This window comes from Apium graveolens, chromosome 4, assembly GCF_009905375.1.
Source record: "Apium graveolens cultivar Ventura chromosome 4, ASM990537v1, whole genome shotgun sequence".
Lineage (NCBI taxonomy): Eukaryota > Viridiplantae > Streptophyta > Magnoliopsida > Apiales > Apiaceae > Apium > Apium graveolens.
The window spans coordinates 96,506,915-96,523,337 of NC_133650.1; the positions used below are offsets into that span (position 1 = coordinate 96,506,915).

Genomic DNA, 16,423 nt, shown 5'->3' on the forward strand with positions numbered 1-16,423 from the left:
TGCCAATGGGTCCCCAAGTATTATATTTACAACAGGGAGGATGCCCATGTGGTGACCTTGTCCACAGTTCGACAAGCACTCCATCTGCCAGAGAACTGCACATATTCAATAGTTGAAGAGCCATTTCTTCAACAGCTAATGGCCAATCTGGGCTATGAAAAGACTCTGGAGAAGCTGGGACAGTTGAAGAGACCTCACATAAGGAGGGAATGGAGTTTCTTCTTCGACTGCATCACCAGGACTTTTACAAACAAGTGCTCCAATTTTGATGCAATCCCCATTCTCAGTCAACAAATCGGGTATGCTCTCATAAATCAAACTTATTTTGATTTTGCAAATGTTGTTTTAGGCTTTATTGGGGATATGATGATAGAAGATAGAAACACTGTATATTTTGCAAGATTCTGTCAACTTATTTATAGTTCTTGTTGTTTTGATGCACCTCAATTAGCTAGTGAGTTAATTGAACCATTTAAGCTAGCAAAGAGAGCATTTACTGACTTATTATTTGCTGATAATAAGAAAACTGTTTTGAGACCCCTTCAAATCCTATAATCTGTCAAACAGTTTTTGGTAAACTCGGACCATCCACATACACTGCTCTATATCCTGATGTCCAACCATCCCAACCTCCATCAGAACCTCCAAACACTGCACGACCAACCACTTCTCAACCACAACCACAACCTACTATCAGGATATATATCAAACCAATACAGTCATCTCAACCTCAACCATCAACACATACAATCAGACCTTCATCTTCCAAATCTAAGAGAACAAAGTCTGTTCCTCAACTTCCATAAAAGAGAAGGAAAATGATTCTCAAGGATGAATCTGATAGTGAAGAGGAAGCACAGGTTCATGCATCAGAACTTGTGACAGTTGAAGCTGAAAATGTGATTTTTCAGAAAGAAGTTGAAGCTGAGAATGTCACTTCTCTGAAAGAAACTGCAGCTCAAGATTCTGATTCCTTGAAAAGAAAGAGAACTGTAATTTCTGATGCTGCTAAAGAAACTCCTTCACTGGCAAGGAGATTGAAGTAAATGAGGACAAAGAGGTATAATGCTAAGCCTACATCTGAGGATACAACTGAAGCTGAGGAAGGAGATCATGAATCTCTGATCTCAAAAGAGCCAATTATAATTGAATCTCTGCCACCTCCAGCTAAAGACCAAGACAGTGTTCCTGATACAGTGGAATATGTTATAGTTGAGGATTCAGGCTTAAGTCCTGAAATTGACATCAATAGGCTGCTCATTCCAACTGTTTTGTACTTGGAAGCTCCTACAACAGCTCAGACATCTCCAACTCATTCTCCAATCTTAAATGTTGATGCTGAGATACCATTTACACCAATTCTGGATCAAGAACCTGAAGTTCAGAATTTAGATGAAGATAAGGCAGAAACTCCTATAGCCTCACACACTGTTGTGTTATCAGAGGATAATGAGTCTTCATCAAGTTTTGGAGACAGTGTCTCAGTACATATGCCAGCTCCTGAACTTGGAAAGGAAGCATTGGTCAAGAAGTTTGTTGAGAAAGCTGCTCCTGTACCTTGGGATAAAACTCATAGGGGAGTAGAGTGTAACAAGAAGTGGAATGAAACTGATTTCATTCCAAGCTCTAAAGTTCTGACAGAGCACATTGCTAAAGCTGATGAGCTTGTGATAAATTTTGATGTCAAGACACAGCTCAAAATCACTGCTCTATCTACCAAGAACCTTCAAGGTCTACACTCACAAACTCAAGAAAAGGTTGATAAGCTTCTTGAAAAAGCTTAAAAGCTAGATATGGAGACCAAGCTTGATAAAAAGAGGTTTATTAGACCTATTTCTAAAAAGGTTGAAGCAATTGAGAAAGCTCAAGAGAAGCAACAGACCCAAATCACCGAGGTTCTGCAAAATCAAGATTCTCAACAGGCTCAATTGGATGAAATCGAATCTTTAGTAGAACTTCTTCTCTCACTCCTACTATCAGATGATGCCAAAAAGAGGGAGAAGATAGTTAAGTCCAAATGCTCTAATGATCAAATACTAAAGAAGAAAGATGATGAAGCTGATGACCAGGGAAACCCTAGCAAGGGTAGAGGTCAAGTTAAAGGAAAAGAGCAGAACAACAAGGTTTCTTCAAGGAAACTAATTACTGATGCAAGCAAATCTTCTATTCAGAAGAAGACAAGTTCTGAAGCTGCTCAAAATCAAAATCGGATAGCAAGTACTGATACTTAAAATCTGATATCAAGTTCTGATGAGCAAAGTCTGACAAAACCTGATGTTCTGATACAAGGTGGAAGTCAAGATTCTCAAAAGTTCATGCAAACTCTGAAGCTCAAGGGAAAGAAGACTATTATCTACTACAAAGATCCCAAGATTCAGAAACTTGATGAGGAAATTGCTAGAAGATTATTTCTGAAGAATAATCCAGGAATGGATTTAGAAAATCTCAAGAAGGAATAAGCTAGATTTAAAGCTGATAAGAAAAATCTAAAGCCAAAAGCTTCTGTTGCAAAGAAACCTCTAAGGCCTAAGGAAAAAGGCATTGTGATCGAGGAGAAGTCACATACTGAGGCATCAAAGCCCAAAATAAGATCACAATCTGAGATTGATCCCAAAGACAAAGGGAAAGGAAAAGTTGATGAACTAATCAAGCCACATGAGATGAAAACTTCTCAAATCCTGATAAAACTTGTGTGTAAAATGGTTCAAGATACTGATGATAATCTTTCTGAAGATAAAGATGTTCAAACTCTGAAAAGAAAGAAGATTTCTGAAGAATCAAAGACAACCTCTGACAAGGCTCAAGTTGTTCAGAGTCAAGAACAGCAAGCTACAGCTGAAACAGCAAGTTCTGATAAAGTCATCAAGAAGTCAACCTCTGACTGTGCTCAAGTTGATTTAGACAAAATAGAAGTAGCTGATGAAAAGAAACTTCTATGGAAAAATGTCAAACCATCAGATCCAAAGAAAAGTCAATTACTGTCTACTTTCATGACTATTGGGTTAAATGCTAGAGAACCAAGAGACAGGGCTGGACTAGGTTCTGATGAAGCTAAGATAAAGACAGGAGTTGAAGTTGCTACTAGAGATCCATTTCTATTGACTAACAGACCACTTGAAGATGTTACACAGAAACATCTTGATAAGTTATCTCTGTTCAAGTGGTACTGGATGCTCATGACAAGCACAATGTTAAGGAAAATCTGATTCTATTTTTTGAAGATGGAAGGACATATCAGATGTCAGAATCAGATGTACTGAACAAATCATTGAAAGAACTTCAATTCTTTCATTACCTTTTAGAGGTAAAGTCTAATATTACCAGGAGATGGTCAAATTTCATATTGAAGACCATCAGAGATAAAGCAAGAATTTCTGGTTCAAGAGTTACAGAATTCATTCCTAATATTGTTGAAGATGATGGAAGTGAAATTCCAATGAAGAAGAATTCTGCTAAGCTTGAAGAGATACTGAAAGAGAAATGTATGTGCTACAATGAAGATTCTTCTCATCCTAGGGTAATAAGACTGAATGATGGTTTAGAAAGAAACCATATATCTTCTTTAAAGACTGCAATCTACCAGATTGGAAGTCAGAATGAAGAGATAAAGCAAGTCAAGACTACACTCTCTCAACTCCTGAGGATTAAAGAAGAAAAGCTGATATCAAGATTTGTCAAGAATCATTATGGATTCAGATTGACTCAGTGAGATTGGTAAAAGCTACAAGGACTGTAAGTTATAGTTAGATATCTAGTTAAACTCTTATTGCATTTGCACTTAAATATTTTTGACATCATCAAATCTATTAACTTGTATATTTTGCATAATTTACAAGTTGGGGGAGATTGTTAGATATATTTGAGATGTCATGTCTAATATGATTCATGTTTAGTTTTCAGATCTTAACAAACAGGTCATATCAGGACTTACTGAAATCAGGACTTACTGGAAGTCATAACTTAATATCAGAACTTAAGGTCATATCAGAATTTAAGTGCGTGAAGACTTTCATATAAGGAAGGAAGCTGATTTACAGTAGAATATCAAGACTTAAAACAAAAGAAGATATGCATGGAAAGAGTTAGAAGACTGGAAGACTTGTAGAAGATATCTGATTGATATATTTTAGGAGACAGGATTATATTCCATATCAATTAGAAGTTATCTTGTAACTGTGTACTAATAAACACAGACTTAGGGTTTACACTACATATGTTATCATTATCGAGAAGATTATACAATGTAACCTAGCAGCTCTTAGTGATATTTGTTCATCACTGAGAAAGAACAGTTCCATTATAATAGAGTTTATCATATTGAATATATCTGTTTACTGTTACTTGTGTTCAAAATTGATTTGATTGTAGTAACACTGTATTCAACCCCCTTCTACAGTGTTGTGTGACCTAACATGATTTAACACAAATCATGTGTACTTAGAAAATTTTCTCCTCTTCAGAGTACCTATTGAATATGAAGCACTACGTAGAAGCACAAAATAATGTGTACTTAAAAATATTATGCTAATTTAGCAGCTACAAAAGCAAAAAGACAAGAAACGCTAGAATGAGATAAACAATCTGAGGGAACAAAACCCCAAATCCAAAAGATTACATCAAATTATAATGACGCGAGTCATAAAACATTGTTCAAAAAGAAAATCATGATTCAAATGAGAAAATGTCTAAAAAAGCACAAGGTAAACATCGCCTTTCTTCAACAATCATTGGGAGGCAGATGAGTCTTTTTAAGCTCTTGCTCTAGAGGAGTTGGCCGGTTCCTCGGAACTAGGAAGCGTTGAAGCCCCTTTAGCAGCATTTTTTGAATTCTCAAGGCGTAAATCTTCTGCCAAATACATTTCAACAAACCCATCCATATCATCCCCGGGTTCTCCGCAAGTTATCTAAAAACTTTTTGCCAGCACATAGTAAATTTTTCGAAGATCTTATTGTTCGGCTCCTTAAAATAAGCGGGCGTACCCCGGAAAACATCGAGAATATCCTCTTCTCTGGGTCGAGAGTCAAGCTCCTTCAGGTTTGCATTCTGCTCACGTAAACTTTTAAGCTCCCGGATACCCTTATCTCGAGCTTCCTTAACCTGATCATAAAGCTTCTTATACTCCATCTTTCCTTCCCCGTGGCCTCTTGAAAGGCCTTAAAATTAGGCTGCAACTTCTTCAAATTTATGGCGGTATCCTTTGTAGAATTAGCTCTTTCCTTATAGTTTGAAAGAATAGTAACACAACCTGAAATCCTCGCATTCGCCTGAGAAAGCATAAATTAAGCACAAGAATAAATTCAGCAAAGAATAAGAACGGATTAGAGGCTTACCTTAGACACATCCCTTATCATACGACACAAAAAGTATCAAGATCCTCAGTGTGATACTGATCCAAATCTTGTTGTGACGCGAATTTATCAAACATCTCCATACGACGATCTTCAAGCGTCATCTTAGATAGCAAGTTTTTCAGAGTTTATGTCTCCACAAGATGCTTACTCACAGTAGAACCGGATTCAACTGCATGCCTCTTGCTCATATGGCATTCGGAGTCACCATCTTTCCCACCATCAAAACCTTTTCTCTTTCAGGATACCAACCGAACCTCATTATCTTCCCCATTGTCAACGACGACCACATTGCCGGTATAATCAAAATAACCTTCTTCAATCTGAATGGGCTTCTTTCCCAACTCAAGAGCAACTGAAACATTCACTGGACCAGAAGAACCCGTTTCCATGATATTAGATCCGGTCCCGATATCAGTCTTCTTCTTAATATTCCCTAAATCCAGCTGTTGCACCCCCTATCTTCTTAAACCTACCAACCAAGTCTTTGAATTGGTTCGACATCTCCATATGAAACTGATTCAATACAGGGTTACCTACAAAGTTACACCAGTAGTCAATCCGAGAGTCAAAAAGTGCAAACTACAAAAAGAAATTACAAAAGAATTATTCAAAGTAATAAAACTTATAGTGAGCATTATATAAAATGGTATTACACAAGAAATTATCCAGGGTCCACTACTGACCAAGGCCCCACATAAGTCATACATCTTCGTAAAAGTATCACCACGAGTCCTTGGGTAGGGAACCTGTCCGATTTTAGTGCATCATTATACAATGCTATAAACTCTAGATCCCCACCCCGGAAAAATATAAATTCTGGATTCCAACCCCGGAGAGAATTCATCATCATAACCGGGGACGTTTTAGCAGCCAAGGGGAACCCACACTCGTTTATGTTAAAGGTAAATTCATAAAGAGGAAACCTGGTTGACTTCTTGATTTTGAACAGATGGTGAAAGATTTTGAAGGTCATAAAATACCTTCACATGATAACAACCCAAAAACCACGAGATCCATTTCATAGAGTTCGAAACAGGCTAAGTAAATGGAATGTTATATACATCCTGACGAAGGGATTTCCTAAAATAGTGCAAATTAGGTCTCATACTATGAAGGTGCTCAAGAGGGATCCCGACATAACAACCCTTGGGTCTACGGTAAACACGTTCATGTGGTTTAGGCCACCTCCACTATAGCCCATCCCCGAATTGAAAAACAGCTTTCAGGGTGTCGTCTATCTGCCAACTACTATACCTAGAAAGGTCAGGATGAACCGGGGCACTTGCATAACCATTCCTAACAGCCTTCAAAAAATGGCCATCAAGCTCAGCCTGAACTTAACGCTCCTTACCAACGGCCTCATAAATACCAGAAAGGTCTCGAAAGTAAAAGTCAAAAGGAGGGCGTTCTCCCGACACTGAACGAAATAATGGTCAATGTCCACCCACGAACCACCTTCTCAGGAAAAAGTTTAACTCGGATGCAATGGGAAAGTTGAGCTATAAGTAACTATAGGCCTATCGGCTCGGGGAGGCATCTTTTCAGTTTCAGAAGATGAATTTCTAGAAGAAGATTTAGGAACACCTTTGTACCGGGGACAGTGGGGATGTTTTCTAAAGTTGAGAATCTTCTTCCACTTCCTACCATACATAAAAACCTACCCGGAGTCTATGTCATTTTTGAAAATAAACGCAAAAATCAAAAGCCAAAATCAAAATCAAAATTAATTTTACAAAATCAAAACAGAAGTTATACAAGATCTATGGTTATATACACAAATACTTATAACTACCCCAACCCAAGAACACCATGAACACTAAACATCAGAACCCATATTACCAATAACAAAATTATACTTCATAAACCAAACTCTATCAAAAAAACCCAGTTAAGGTAAGCCAAAAACAAGTTTCAGATAAAAAATACCGACAAACGTCTCAAATATCGGCAACTCAAAAGAGCAACAAGTTCATAAACAAGCAAGTATATGAATTACCGCGCTCAGGCATAAGTACAAGAGGAATATAAAAGCACAAAGAGAGATACAAGAAGAAAGTATCTTACCGAAAAATAGGAGAAACTAAAGAAGAATTAAGAGACTTTTGGTGTTTGCGTAAAAAGAGACGAGTAAAAAAAAGTAAAAAAGGGTATGTATAGAAGAAGAAGAAGAAAGGAAAAAGGAAGTTAAAAAGCCTAAAGTACGTGAGATCGTGGCCAGGAAAGATGCACAACAATTATGACATTTTCTGTTAAAACAATAGTTACCTTGCTGTAATTATTCAATTAGCACAACTTTTGAGGACAAAAAAGGGGAAAATTGTGTAACGTCTGTGTACATACACACACACGCGTATATACATGTATATGTGTATGTTGTGTGTGTGCGCGTGTTTGTGTAGACATACCACACGCAAACTCAACCGCCACCTGACATCCCGAAAACCTAAATAATGCACAGTCCAGTCACATCAATTACGTTTCAACCTTATCCAAATTTTTCTTACATGAAATTCAAGAAATCCAGCCTTGAATACAAATCAAAAAGCCCAACAAAACACAACTACGGAATCCAATATCCACTATATCTGGAGTTAGGGGGCTACAAAATCAAAGATAAAAATTCAAAATTTTCTTACAAGAAACTCAAAGAGCCTAAATACCTATAATGTTAATCCTCATCCAGGAAACCCGCATAAGGGAGTGGGAGGTAAATGATAGATCATAATATAATCGGGCCCAAACAGGACCCCTGAAGCCCAATAAGAAAGACTACAAGCCCACTAAAAGAGATCTTCGGGAGAAAAGGTGAGCCCCGGAGGCGTGGCAGACGATTAAGAGACCTGTGGACCCCAAGGCGCCCTGTCACATCAGGATATTATCTCTTAATCATAGCTTTGTGAGTCGGAGGTATATTTCCCAATCAAGTCATACATGCTCCAATCATAGGTACCCACGCGCCAACCACCTACCGCCACACGCCATATGACACAATGCTCCTGAAGATGTGTCCTCATCCGAGATGTCCAAGTGGGATAAAATCAAGACGCTCCAACAAGCACAGGACACCTGGACACGTGCTCTTTGTATGAGTGTCCAAATGCCCAAGTTCCAGATTCTTCCTATGGTCCAGATGAATTGGTAGAAACCCCTAAAACCCTAATTGGAATCCTTATAAAAGGTCCCCAAAAAGGTGTTTGGGGGTTACTTTTTGGATTCTCCTATCATTCAACACTTCTCCAAAACCGTATCTCATTCTTATGCCGGAGGTGCCGCGGTGACGCTACCCCTCTGATTCTATTTTGCAGTTTTGCAGGAACCACATTCACGGTTAAACCTCACACGTCTTCATTTATGTACAAAATGTATCCGAGTCCGGGTAGGAGGAGAAAAGCGCGGGAGATTTGGAGTTATTAATTTATATATGCAAACAGTACAGATTACATTGTATGCAAACTATCAAGTACATAGATTACATTGTATGCAAACTATCAAGTACATAGATTACATAATACAGAGCTTGAGGTCATAGTAGTTGAATCAATTTCATATTAGCACAAATGAAAATATTCACTAGCTGTGCAAATTCACAAATGAAAAAGATCATCACCATCCTCATATTCATACATCTAGGTGTCTCATCATGATTCAAACTTAACTATGCCGATACAAGTAACGAGAGAAACTATCAAACACATTATATTGCAAATTTGTAATCAACTGTCCTAGCTCTCTACACTTGCTAAAATTGTCTGAAAACAATTAGCAGAATTGTAAAAATGTTCACATCAGTTGATGATTCCCTGTGGCTCCAACTCGTGGTTGTTTCCACTCCACCATGGCTTCAAATCAACATCACTTGCAGGCACTCCCTTGAGGATTGCAGGGATATCAATGTGATGTTGAAGCTCTAAGTTCATCAACATGGTCTCTTTGACTCTGGTTTCGTTTGGGGCAGAGTAATGAGCCCTCTTGTGACCACCTAAAGCTTGACCTGATTTGAAAACCTTAAAGCAGGTAGAGCACTCATAGCAGTTGCTCTTTTTCACATCATCACAACTTCTTACCCCAACTCCAGTTTCCTTCTCCAGCAGATTCTTCTTGCTTTCCAGCTCCGAATCAACCACTGGAACTGACAGAAAGCTTGTCTGAGTAAGCTCTCTACATCTGTCCAACTTCAGCTCAGTGCAGTTACCATATTTTCTATGAATGCGCTGGTGGCCATTAAGTGCCTGGATAGAGTGAAAGACCTTCTCACATGTCACGCATCTAAATTTGCCATTTCTCCCACAATCCTTCAAAACCTCAGTATCATCAGGAGCAGATTGAATGTACCCATCACACGATTTCCCCTCCAACTCAAAATCTTGATCAACCAACTTACTCTTCTTGCCTGAATTCAACTTCTCCAACCCCAAATCATTGTCTTCAACAACCATTTCACCTTCATACCCCCTAGACATAATCATCAAACTGGTAGCTGCTTCAGTAACTTCATCAATCTCATTACCAAAAATAGCTGATGATTCACTCACATCACAACAAGACTCTGAAAGAATTGGAGCCATCTTACTATACCAAGTTCTTGATCGTTTCTTCCGAATTGGAGAAACAAATTCACAGCAAGACAGTTCAGTAGAAACCCTTGATTGCTTAGGATGACATCTCATGTGTCCAAACAAAGCTTTCAATGAACCAAAAATCTTCCCACATTCTTTACAAATTGCAGTTTCTACTTCCCTTCTTCTAATGAAATGACTTCTCATATGAACCGCTAAAGATTTCAATGACGGAAACTCCCTGCCACATTTCTTACATTCATGTACCATATCCAAATCCGAAAACCTCCAAGATTTCTTGGGATTCTCTCTCAATCCATAACTAGGCTCAACATCGATTTCCGAAAAAACTGAAACTTTAATTTCAGTACTCAAATCATCTTCTTCAGAACCCAAACCAGCATCACAATTCTCTCCACATTTCTCTGCAGAAATTAAAGCTAAATGACCCCTCATGTGACCCCCTAAACAATTACCACTAACAAAACCCTTATTACAAAACCTGCACAAGAACTTAAGTTCTTGATCTTTTTCCATCATCATAAAATCAAGAAACAAAACCTCTGTGATTCAAGAAAAGAAAAAGTCACAAAAAGCAAAAACACAATCACCCACAATCTTAGACACGCTGATTCTTTATTACATTCACAGAGAAAGAAGAGAGAGTTAATGAATTGATCAGGCCCAATTTAGAAACTTTAAGGCTTTTTAATGAACAGAGCTTACAGAATTTGAAGAAAGTAAGAAGCAATTAAAATTGCTGGTTCTGAAATGAATCAAGAAAACCCCACAAAACAATATTGTGAAAAATGGGTTTTAGCAAGAATAAGATTTTAAGTCTCTCTCAACTCCGTATCTCACTATTTCAATGTTAAAAGCAATTCTTGAGGCGTCATTACACGCAGAACAAGTAACAACTCTCTCTCCCTCTCTCTCAATCTCTCTCTCTCGCTCTCTCAATATATGTGTATGTATATATGTATATGGTGTGTGTAATTAGGGGCTCAATTACTCTTGCTCCGGTGTGAATTAATAATGAGCAAGCTGTTTTATATTGGAGAAGCTTTTGCATGGGTAGCAATTAAGGGCCACGTGCTTCCGTTCCTTCTATTGGCCATGATTATTTCAAATTTTGCTTTCATATATAATATTAATGGCATTTTTTATAATTAAATTAATCGCCGCATTTAAAAAAACCTTCATTTTGTATTGAAAGATGACTTATTTTTAAATAATTATCCAAAGTTAACTTTAAATACTTAATCCCATATGTTTATGTACCCGGGTGAATTTAATTACATGCTCAGGAGTATTTTTTTTCCTTAATTTAAATTTTAATCGAAAAACATCATTTTACTTCTCAGAGTTGGTTTTAAAGAGTCTACAAATTTATGATTTAAAAATCTAAACAAATATTTTCAATTTAGATGATCTCCCCTCACATTACGATATAATTATTTGAAGTAAGCAACAGATTATAGAAAACAATGGGGGGAAAAGTCTAAAATGTCTTTTTTAAAGATAATTGTTGAAAATATTACTTCAAAACGTTACATAATTATACATTTTTTTTCTAATGTGCAAAAAGTTACATAGAGTAGGATTTTGATATCAAAACCAGTGTTCCAGAAATCGCTAGGCGTGTCAGGGCGGCGAGGGTACCTTCGAGAGATTAATCGGCAAGTCGGAGATTAATCGGACCGATTAATCGGAACATTAATCAAAAGAATATAAATTTTATTTTTTAATTTTTATAATTATATAATAATCAATATGTCAAATATTTTTTGAAAAAAGAAATTAGAATGGTATTAAACAATATATATACATTTGACATGCGTTATATACTAACTATTGAGTTTACAATATTAACTATATTTTAATTCACACTTTTACATTAATTATAATATGTTATTTTTATATTTTAAGTGAGAAAATAAATTTATTAGATTACTTGTTATTTCTTACCAATACTTTATATTAGAAATTGACATGATTTGTGTGAAATTATGAAATTAATGAATTAAAATTATAAAAACATAAAAAAAAAAAAATTTTTAATTATTTCCGCCTAGCCTGCCTAGGACCCATTTTTGACCGCCTAGCCCGCCTAATCCCGATTTTGACCCGATTTTTTGAAAAAACGCCTAAATCACCGCCTAGGTCCGAGTCGGAGCGTTTTATCACCGCCTAGCGCATAAGCGCCGCCTAGACCGATTTTTAAAACACCGATCAAAACACTTGTAACGTTTTGGCATCATAAAGGTACATGAAATAGTGTTATAATTTTTTTTAAAAAAATAAGCAAAATACTACATTATATAATGTTTTACTTAATTTTTCAAGGCTACACAATTTAACGTGAAGAAGTGATATTTTGAGTCATAATTTTTCCATTTCTTAACCAAAAATGACTTTTTTTTATTCCATTTCTACTAAAATTAAGAAACCACGGAGTTAAATATATAATCGTAGTCAAATTAGCTAATTTTACATTTTTCTCTAAAAACCAATATGACGGTCTACAGAATACAGATATTTGCTTGATAAGTAACTTTGATCAGTAAGCTAGTTATAAGTTTCCAGGAGCACATGGCAAATAAATTTTCATCAACAAATTTTACTTTCACACTAGAATTAGAGGTAAAATGCAATTTGCAATCGCGGCATATCCTAATTTGCATTAAAGGATACTGTCTTGGTTGCAGGCAGTTTGCAACATCCAGATTGAGGTTTCTAGACAGTTTGCATCCTCTAAAACGATTTTCGTTAAACATTCAATTAATTTTAAGTTTTAACAGGGTTGATATGAATGAAATTATGATATTTATCAATCATCATCTTCTGGGGAATGCATAATGCATTTTACACTAAACTTAAATTATTGAAATATAAATTTGTATATCAGATGTTGACATTCAAATGCCTCAAGGGGAGAACAGAATGGGCAACTTGTATTCGCAACTCTAGCATGTAAGCCCCGAAGAAGTTCTCCATAATGAAAGCTTTAACTCTTTTAAACAAAAACAGAACAGGTCCGTGACCAACAAGAATAACATCACATAACAGTATCCATAAAACACAAAAAAAAAACATCGCTGAACTAAAATATGGTAAAATCCATCAGCAAAAAAAAACACAGCAAATAATCAGAGCTCCACTGCTTCATGACAATTAATTTTGGTTCCAGCTAAGCAACGCAAATGAAGCAATGACAAGCCACTCATCTGCAGGTACTTTATTTTAAGCAACGGCGGGCATATCCTTCAGCCAGGCATCAAGTGGCTTACCAATGGAGTACACGATGAAGCCAATCTCTCTACACTTCTCGACATCAACAACATTTCTACCATCAAAGAGAAAGGCAGGTTTTTGCATGTTATCGTATATCTTTTGGTAGTCGAGTGTCTTGAACTCATCCCACTCAGTCAGAATGCAAACAGCATGGGCATCTTTTGTTGCTGCATAAGCATCCCACACAACACTCACTTGCTTCCCAGCAGTTGGGCTCATTGGCTGAAGGTGACGAGGATGGTCCCAGTCAAATTTGTTCATTGAAAGGTCCCTCTGCATCTGTTCTTCAGTCACTTGAGGGTCATAGATGCTAATTTGGGCCTTATCAGCCAACAAACCCTTGCAAACATCAATGGCCGGTGTTTCTCTTGTATCACCTGTATCTTTCTTGAAAGCAAATCCCAAGATGGAAACTTTCTTGCCCGACACCGTGTTGAACATGGAGGCAACAACACGATTCACAAAACGACTCTTCTGATAGTCATTGATCTTAATGACTTGCTTCCAGTATTCTGCAACCTCTGGAAGGCCATTGCACTCACATATATAAACCAGGTTCAGAATATCCTTTTGAAAGCAAGAACCACCAAAACCAACACTAGCGTTCAGAAACTTGGGGCCTATTCTTGTATCCTTACCAACAGCATATGATACCTCAGAAACATTTGCACCAGTAGCCTCACAAAGAGCAGACATGGCATTAACAGAAGAGATTCTCTGTGCCAAGAAAGCATTGGCAGCAAGCTTTGAAAGCTCTGCAGACCATAAATTGGTGGTAAGAATGCGATCTTCTGGAACCCATTGGGCATAAACATTCTTCAATGCTTGGATTGCCTTCTGGCCTCCTGGGGTTTCCCGGCCTCCAATGAGAACACGGTCAGGTTGGAAAAGATCATCTATTGCAGTCCCCTCAGCAAGAAATTCTGGGTTTGAAAGAATTTGGTAATTGATCCCCTTGCTGTTATGGGTCAAGATTTTCTCAATGGCTTCAGCTGTTTTGACAGGGACTGTTGATTTCTCGACCACGATCTTGTCCGATTTGGACACATCAGCGATCATGCGAGCAGCACTCTCCCAGTATGTCAGATCAGCTGCTTTGCCAGCTCCAAGACCCCGAGTTTTGGTCGGGGTGTTGACAGAGACAAACACTATATCAGCTTCGCACACATGTTTCTCCACATCATTGCTGAAGAACAGATTCTTGCCTCTGCACTGCTTCACAACATCATCAAGACCTGGCTCATAGATGGGGAGTTGATCACTGTTCCAAGCTGTTATGCGAGGCTCAGAAATATCAACAACAGCCACCTCGATGTTAGGGCACTTAAGTGCTATTACCGCCATGGTAGGGCCTCCAACATACCCAGCACCGATGCAACATATCTTCACCATATTTCCTTCTAATTTTTAGCCTGCGTGAACACGATTCAAAGCATCAGAATTTACTAGTGCAATAAACATTCCCGTAGAAATATATCCATTAAATCACATTACCACAAATGCTAAATCAAAATTAAAAAAAAAACGAAGAAAAGCATGGACAACTTCAAATCACATTTTCTATGACTTGATCATTTATAAATTTACTGCACATGAGTTGTCCTGTATATCTAACATGACATTATAGCCACATGCCATATCGGGAAGCATGACACAGATATGATCTGCACTAATCATTTTACACCGTAAATGAATTCCTTATGATCAAATCATCGTCCTTAAAGTCAATTACTTATAAAGGCATGATGAATAAATATCGAAAAACATAGTTACAAACACATAATTCAATACATCCGATCGCAAATAACCAGATTCATGAACAAAAACAAAACCTTTAAGAAGACTATCAAGAAAACTAAAACAATCTACCAAAATGCAGTTACTTAACACACAGCAATTCAGATCGGTAGCAATAAATCAATGGGCCAGCAAAAAATGTAAAATTTTGCATTATGGTGAAACAAAAGCAATGATCTAGCTGAATTCAGCTGATCCATCAATTGATCAACGTCGCCAATTCTATATAAAGATAAATAATTCGTACAGATCAATCATAAAATTGCGAAAAAAGCATAAATAATTCAAGACTCAAGAGGGATCATATAGAAACAGGGTACAATTAAGGGATCTAAATAAAGATGCATGCACACAATAAACCTAAATGAATTGCATACAGATATATCTATGTATCTATGTATATGTAAGTAAATTAAAAAAAAGTTGAATGAGAATGATGAAGGGAAGATTACCTGGGGGGGCGAGAAAGAGATGTACGTAGAGTGAAGGAGAGAGGGGGTGGGAGAGAAATATAAGATTAAAGAGAGGAGATCTGAGGGGGATAATTTTGTGGGTGTAAATGAAGAGAAGAGCGAGTAAAATGTATCAAACAAGAGAACGAATGGAGAGATTACTTAGAATGCGGAGACAGGGGTTTATATAGTTGTTGCCTCTGCTTTAGTTTTGTGTTTTTTGAGATCTACTCCTTCCCTTCACACTGATGTGAATGCCTCAACCCTTGTCTAACGCACGTTTTACCTACCTTCCTTCCTCATGTGTTGTAAAATTTTAATGATTTTTCAAGATTTATTTCTATAAATAAATTTATTTTATAACTGATTCAATTGAATTCTTTTTTACCGATTAATCCTTGATCACTATTTCAAACAATTGATTTTGATTTCTAATATTCATCACCATGCACCTTTACGCAAATAATTACACTACAATATTTCATGCACTTTCTACGCAAATAACTTAAGTACGATATTTCAGTGTGATATTATATTACAATCGTAAATGAGTCATATTTTTAAATAATTATGGTTAAAATTTGTTGAATTCGTACTCGAATTTTATTAGTATGAAAATATTTATTTGAATATGGCTTACTAATAAAAATCATTGTTTACGAACGTGTCTACTCATAATACAACTCATTAATATCATTTACGACCATGTTCACAAGCAACACTAAGTTATTCGACGCCGATTATTTCATGTAAACAAAAGTAAAAATTTAACATGTAAGTTAAACAACAACCCTAAATATCGCGATTAAATATTAATTGATAAATTGAATTCATAAAATTGGGCAATAAATAGATAAATTTTCTTAAATATACTTCTATGTATTTATTTATGTTTTGAATGATTTACATAAGTATAATTAATACTCTTCAAAATAAGAAAGTTAATATATTTGCTCTTTCACGAAAGCATGA

At 36.7% G+C, this 16,423-nt stretch overlaps 2 protein-coding genes across 2 annotated transcripts; both read right to left on the reverse strand.

The window, feature by feature from the left end:
* Window positions 1-8,935: 8,935 nt before the first annotated feature.
* On the reverse strand, window positions 8,936-10,986 carry LOC141716822 (zinc finger protein ZAT9-like). The gene has a single exon (XM_074519000.1). The coding sequence runs from the start codon at window positions 10,449-10,451 to the stop codon at window positions 9,138-9,140; it is 1,314 nt and encodes a 437-aa protein (XP_074375101.1). The 5' UTR covers window positions 10,452-10,986; the 3' UTR covers window positions 8,936-9,137.
* Window positions 10,987-12,843: 1,857 nt separating this feature from the next.
* On the reverse strand, window positions 12,844-15,672 carry LOC141718467 (UDP-glucose 6-dehydrogenase 5). The gene is made up of 2 exons (XM_074520853.1): window positions 15,452-15,672; window positions 12,844-14,614 (listed from the first exon to the last, which is right to left on the reverse strand). The coding sequence occupies exon 2, from the start codon at window positions 14,592-14,594 to the stop codon at window positions 13,152-13,154; it is 1,443 nt and encodes a 480-aa protein (XP_074376954.1). The 5' UTR covers window positions 14,595-14,614; window positions 15,452-15,672; the 3' UTR covers window positions 12,844-13,151.
* Window positions 15,673-16,423: the final 751 nt, after the last annotated feature.

What these genes read in the sequence shown, in the direction of transcription:
- LOC141718467 (XM_074520853.1), bottom strand. Translation starts at nt 14,594, where the DNA reads ATGGTGAAGATATGTTGCATCGGTGCTGGGTATGTTGGAGGCCCTACC.
- LOC141716822 (XM_074519000.1), bottom strand. Translation starts at nt 10,451, where the DNA reads ATGATGATGGAAAAAGATCAAGAACTTAAGTTCTTGTGCAGGTTTTGT.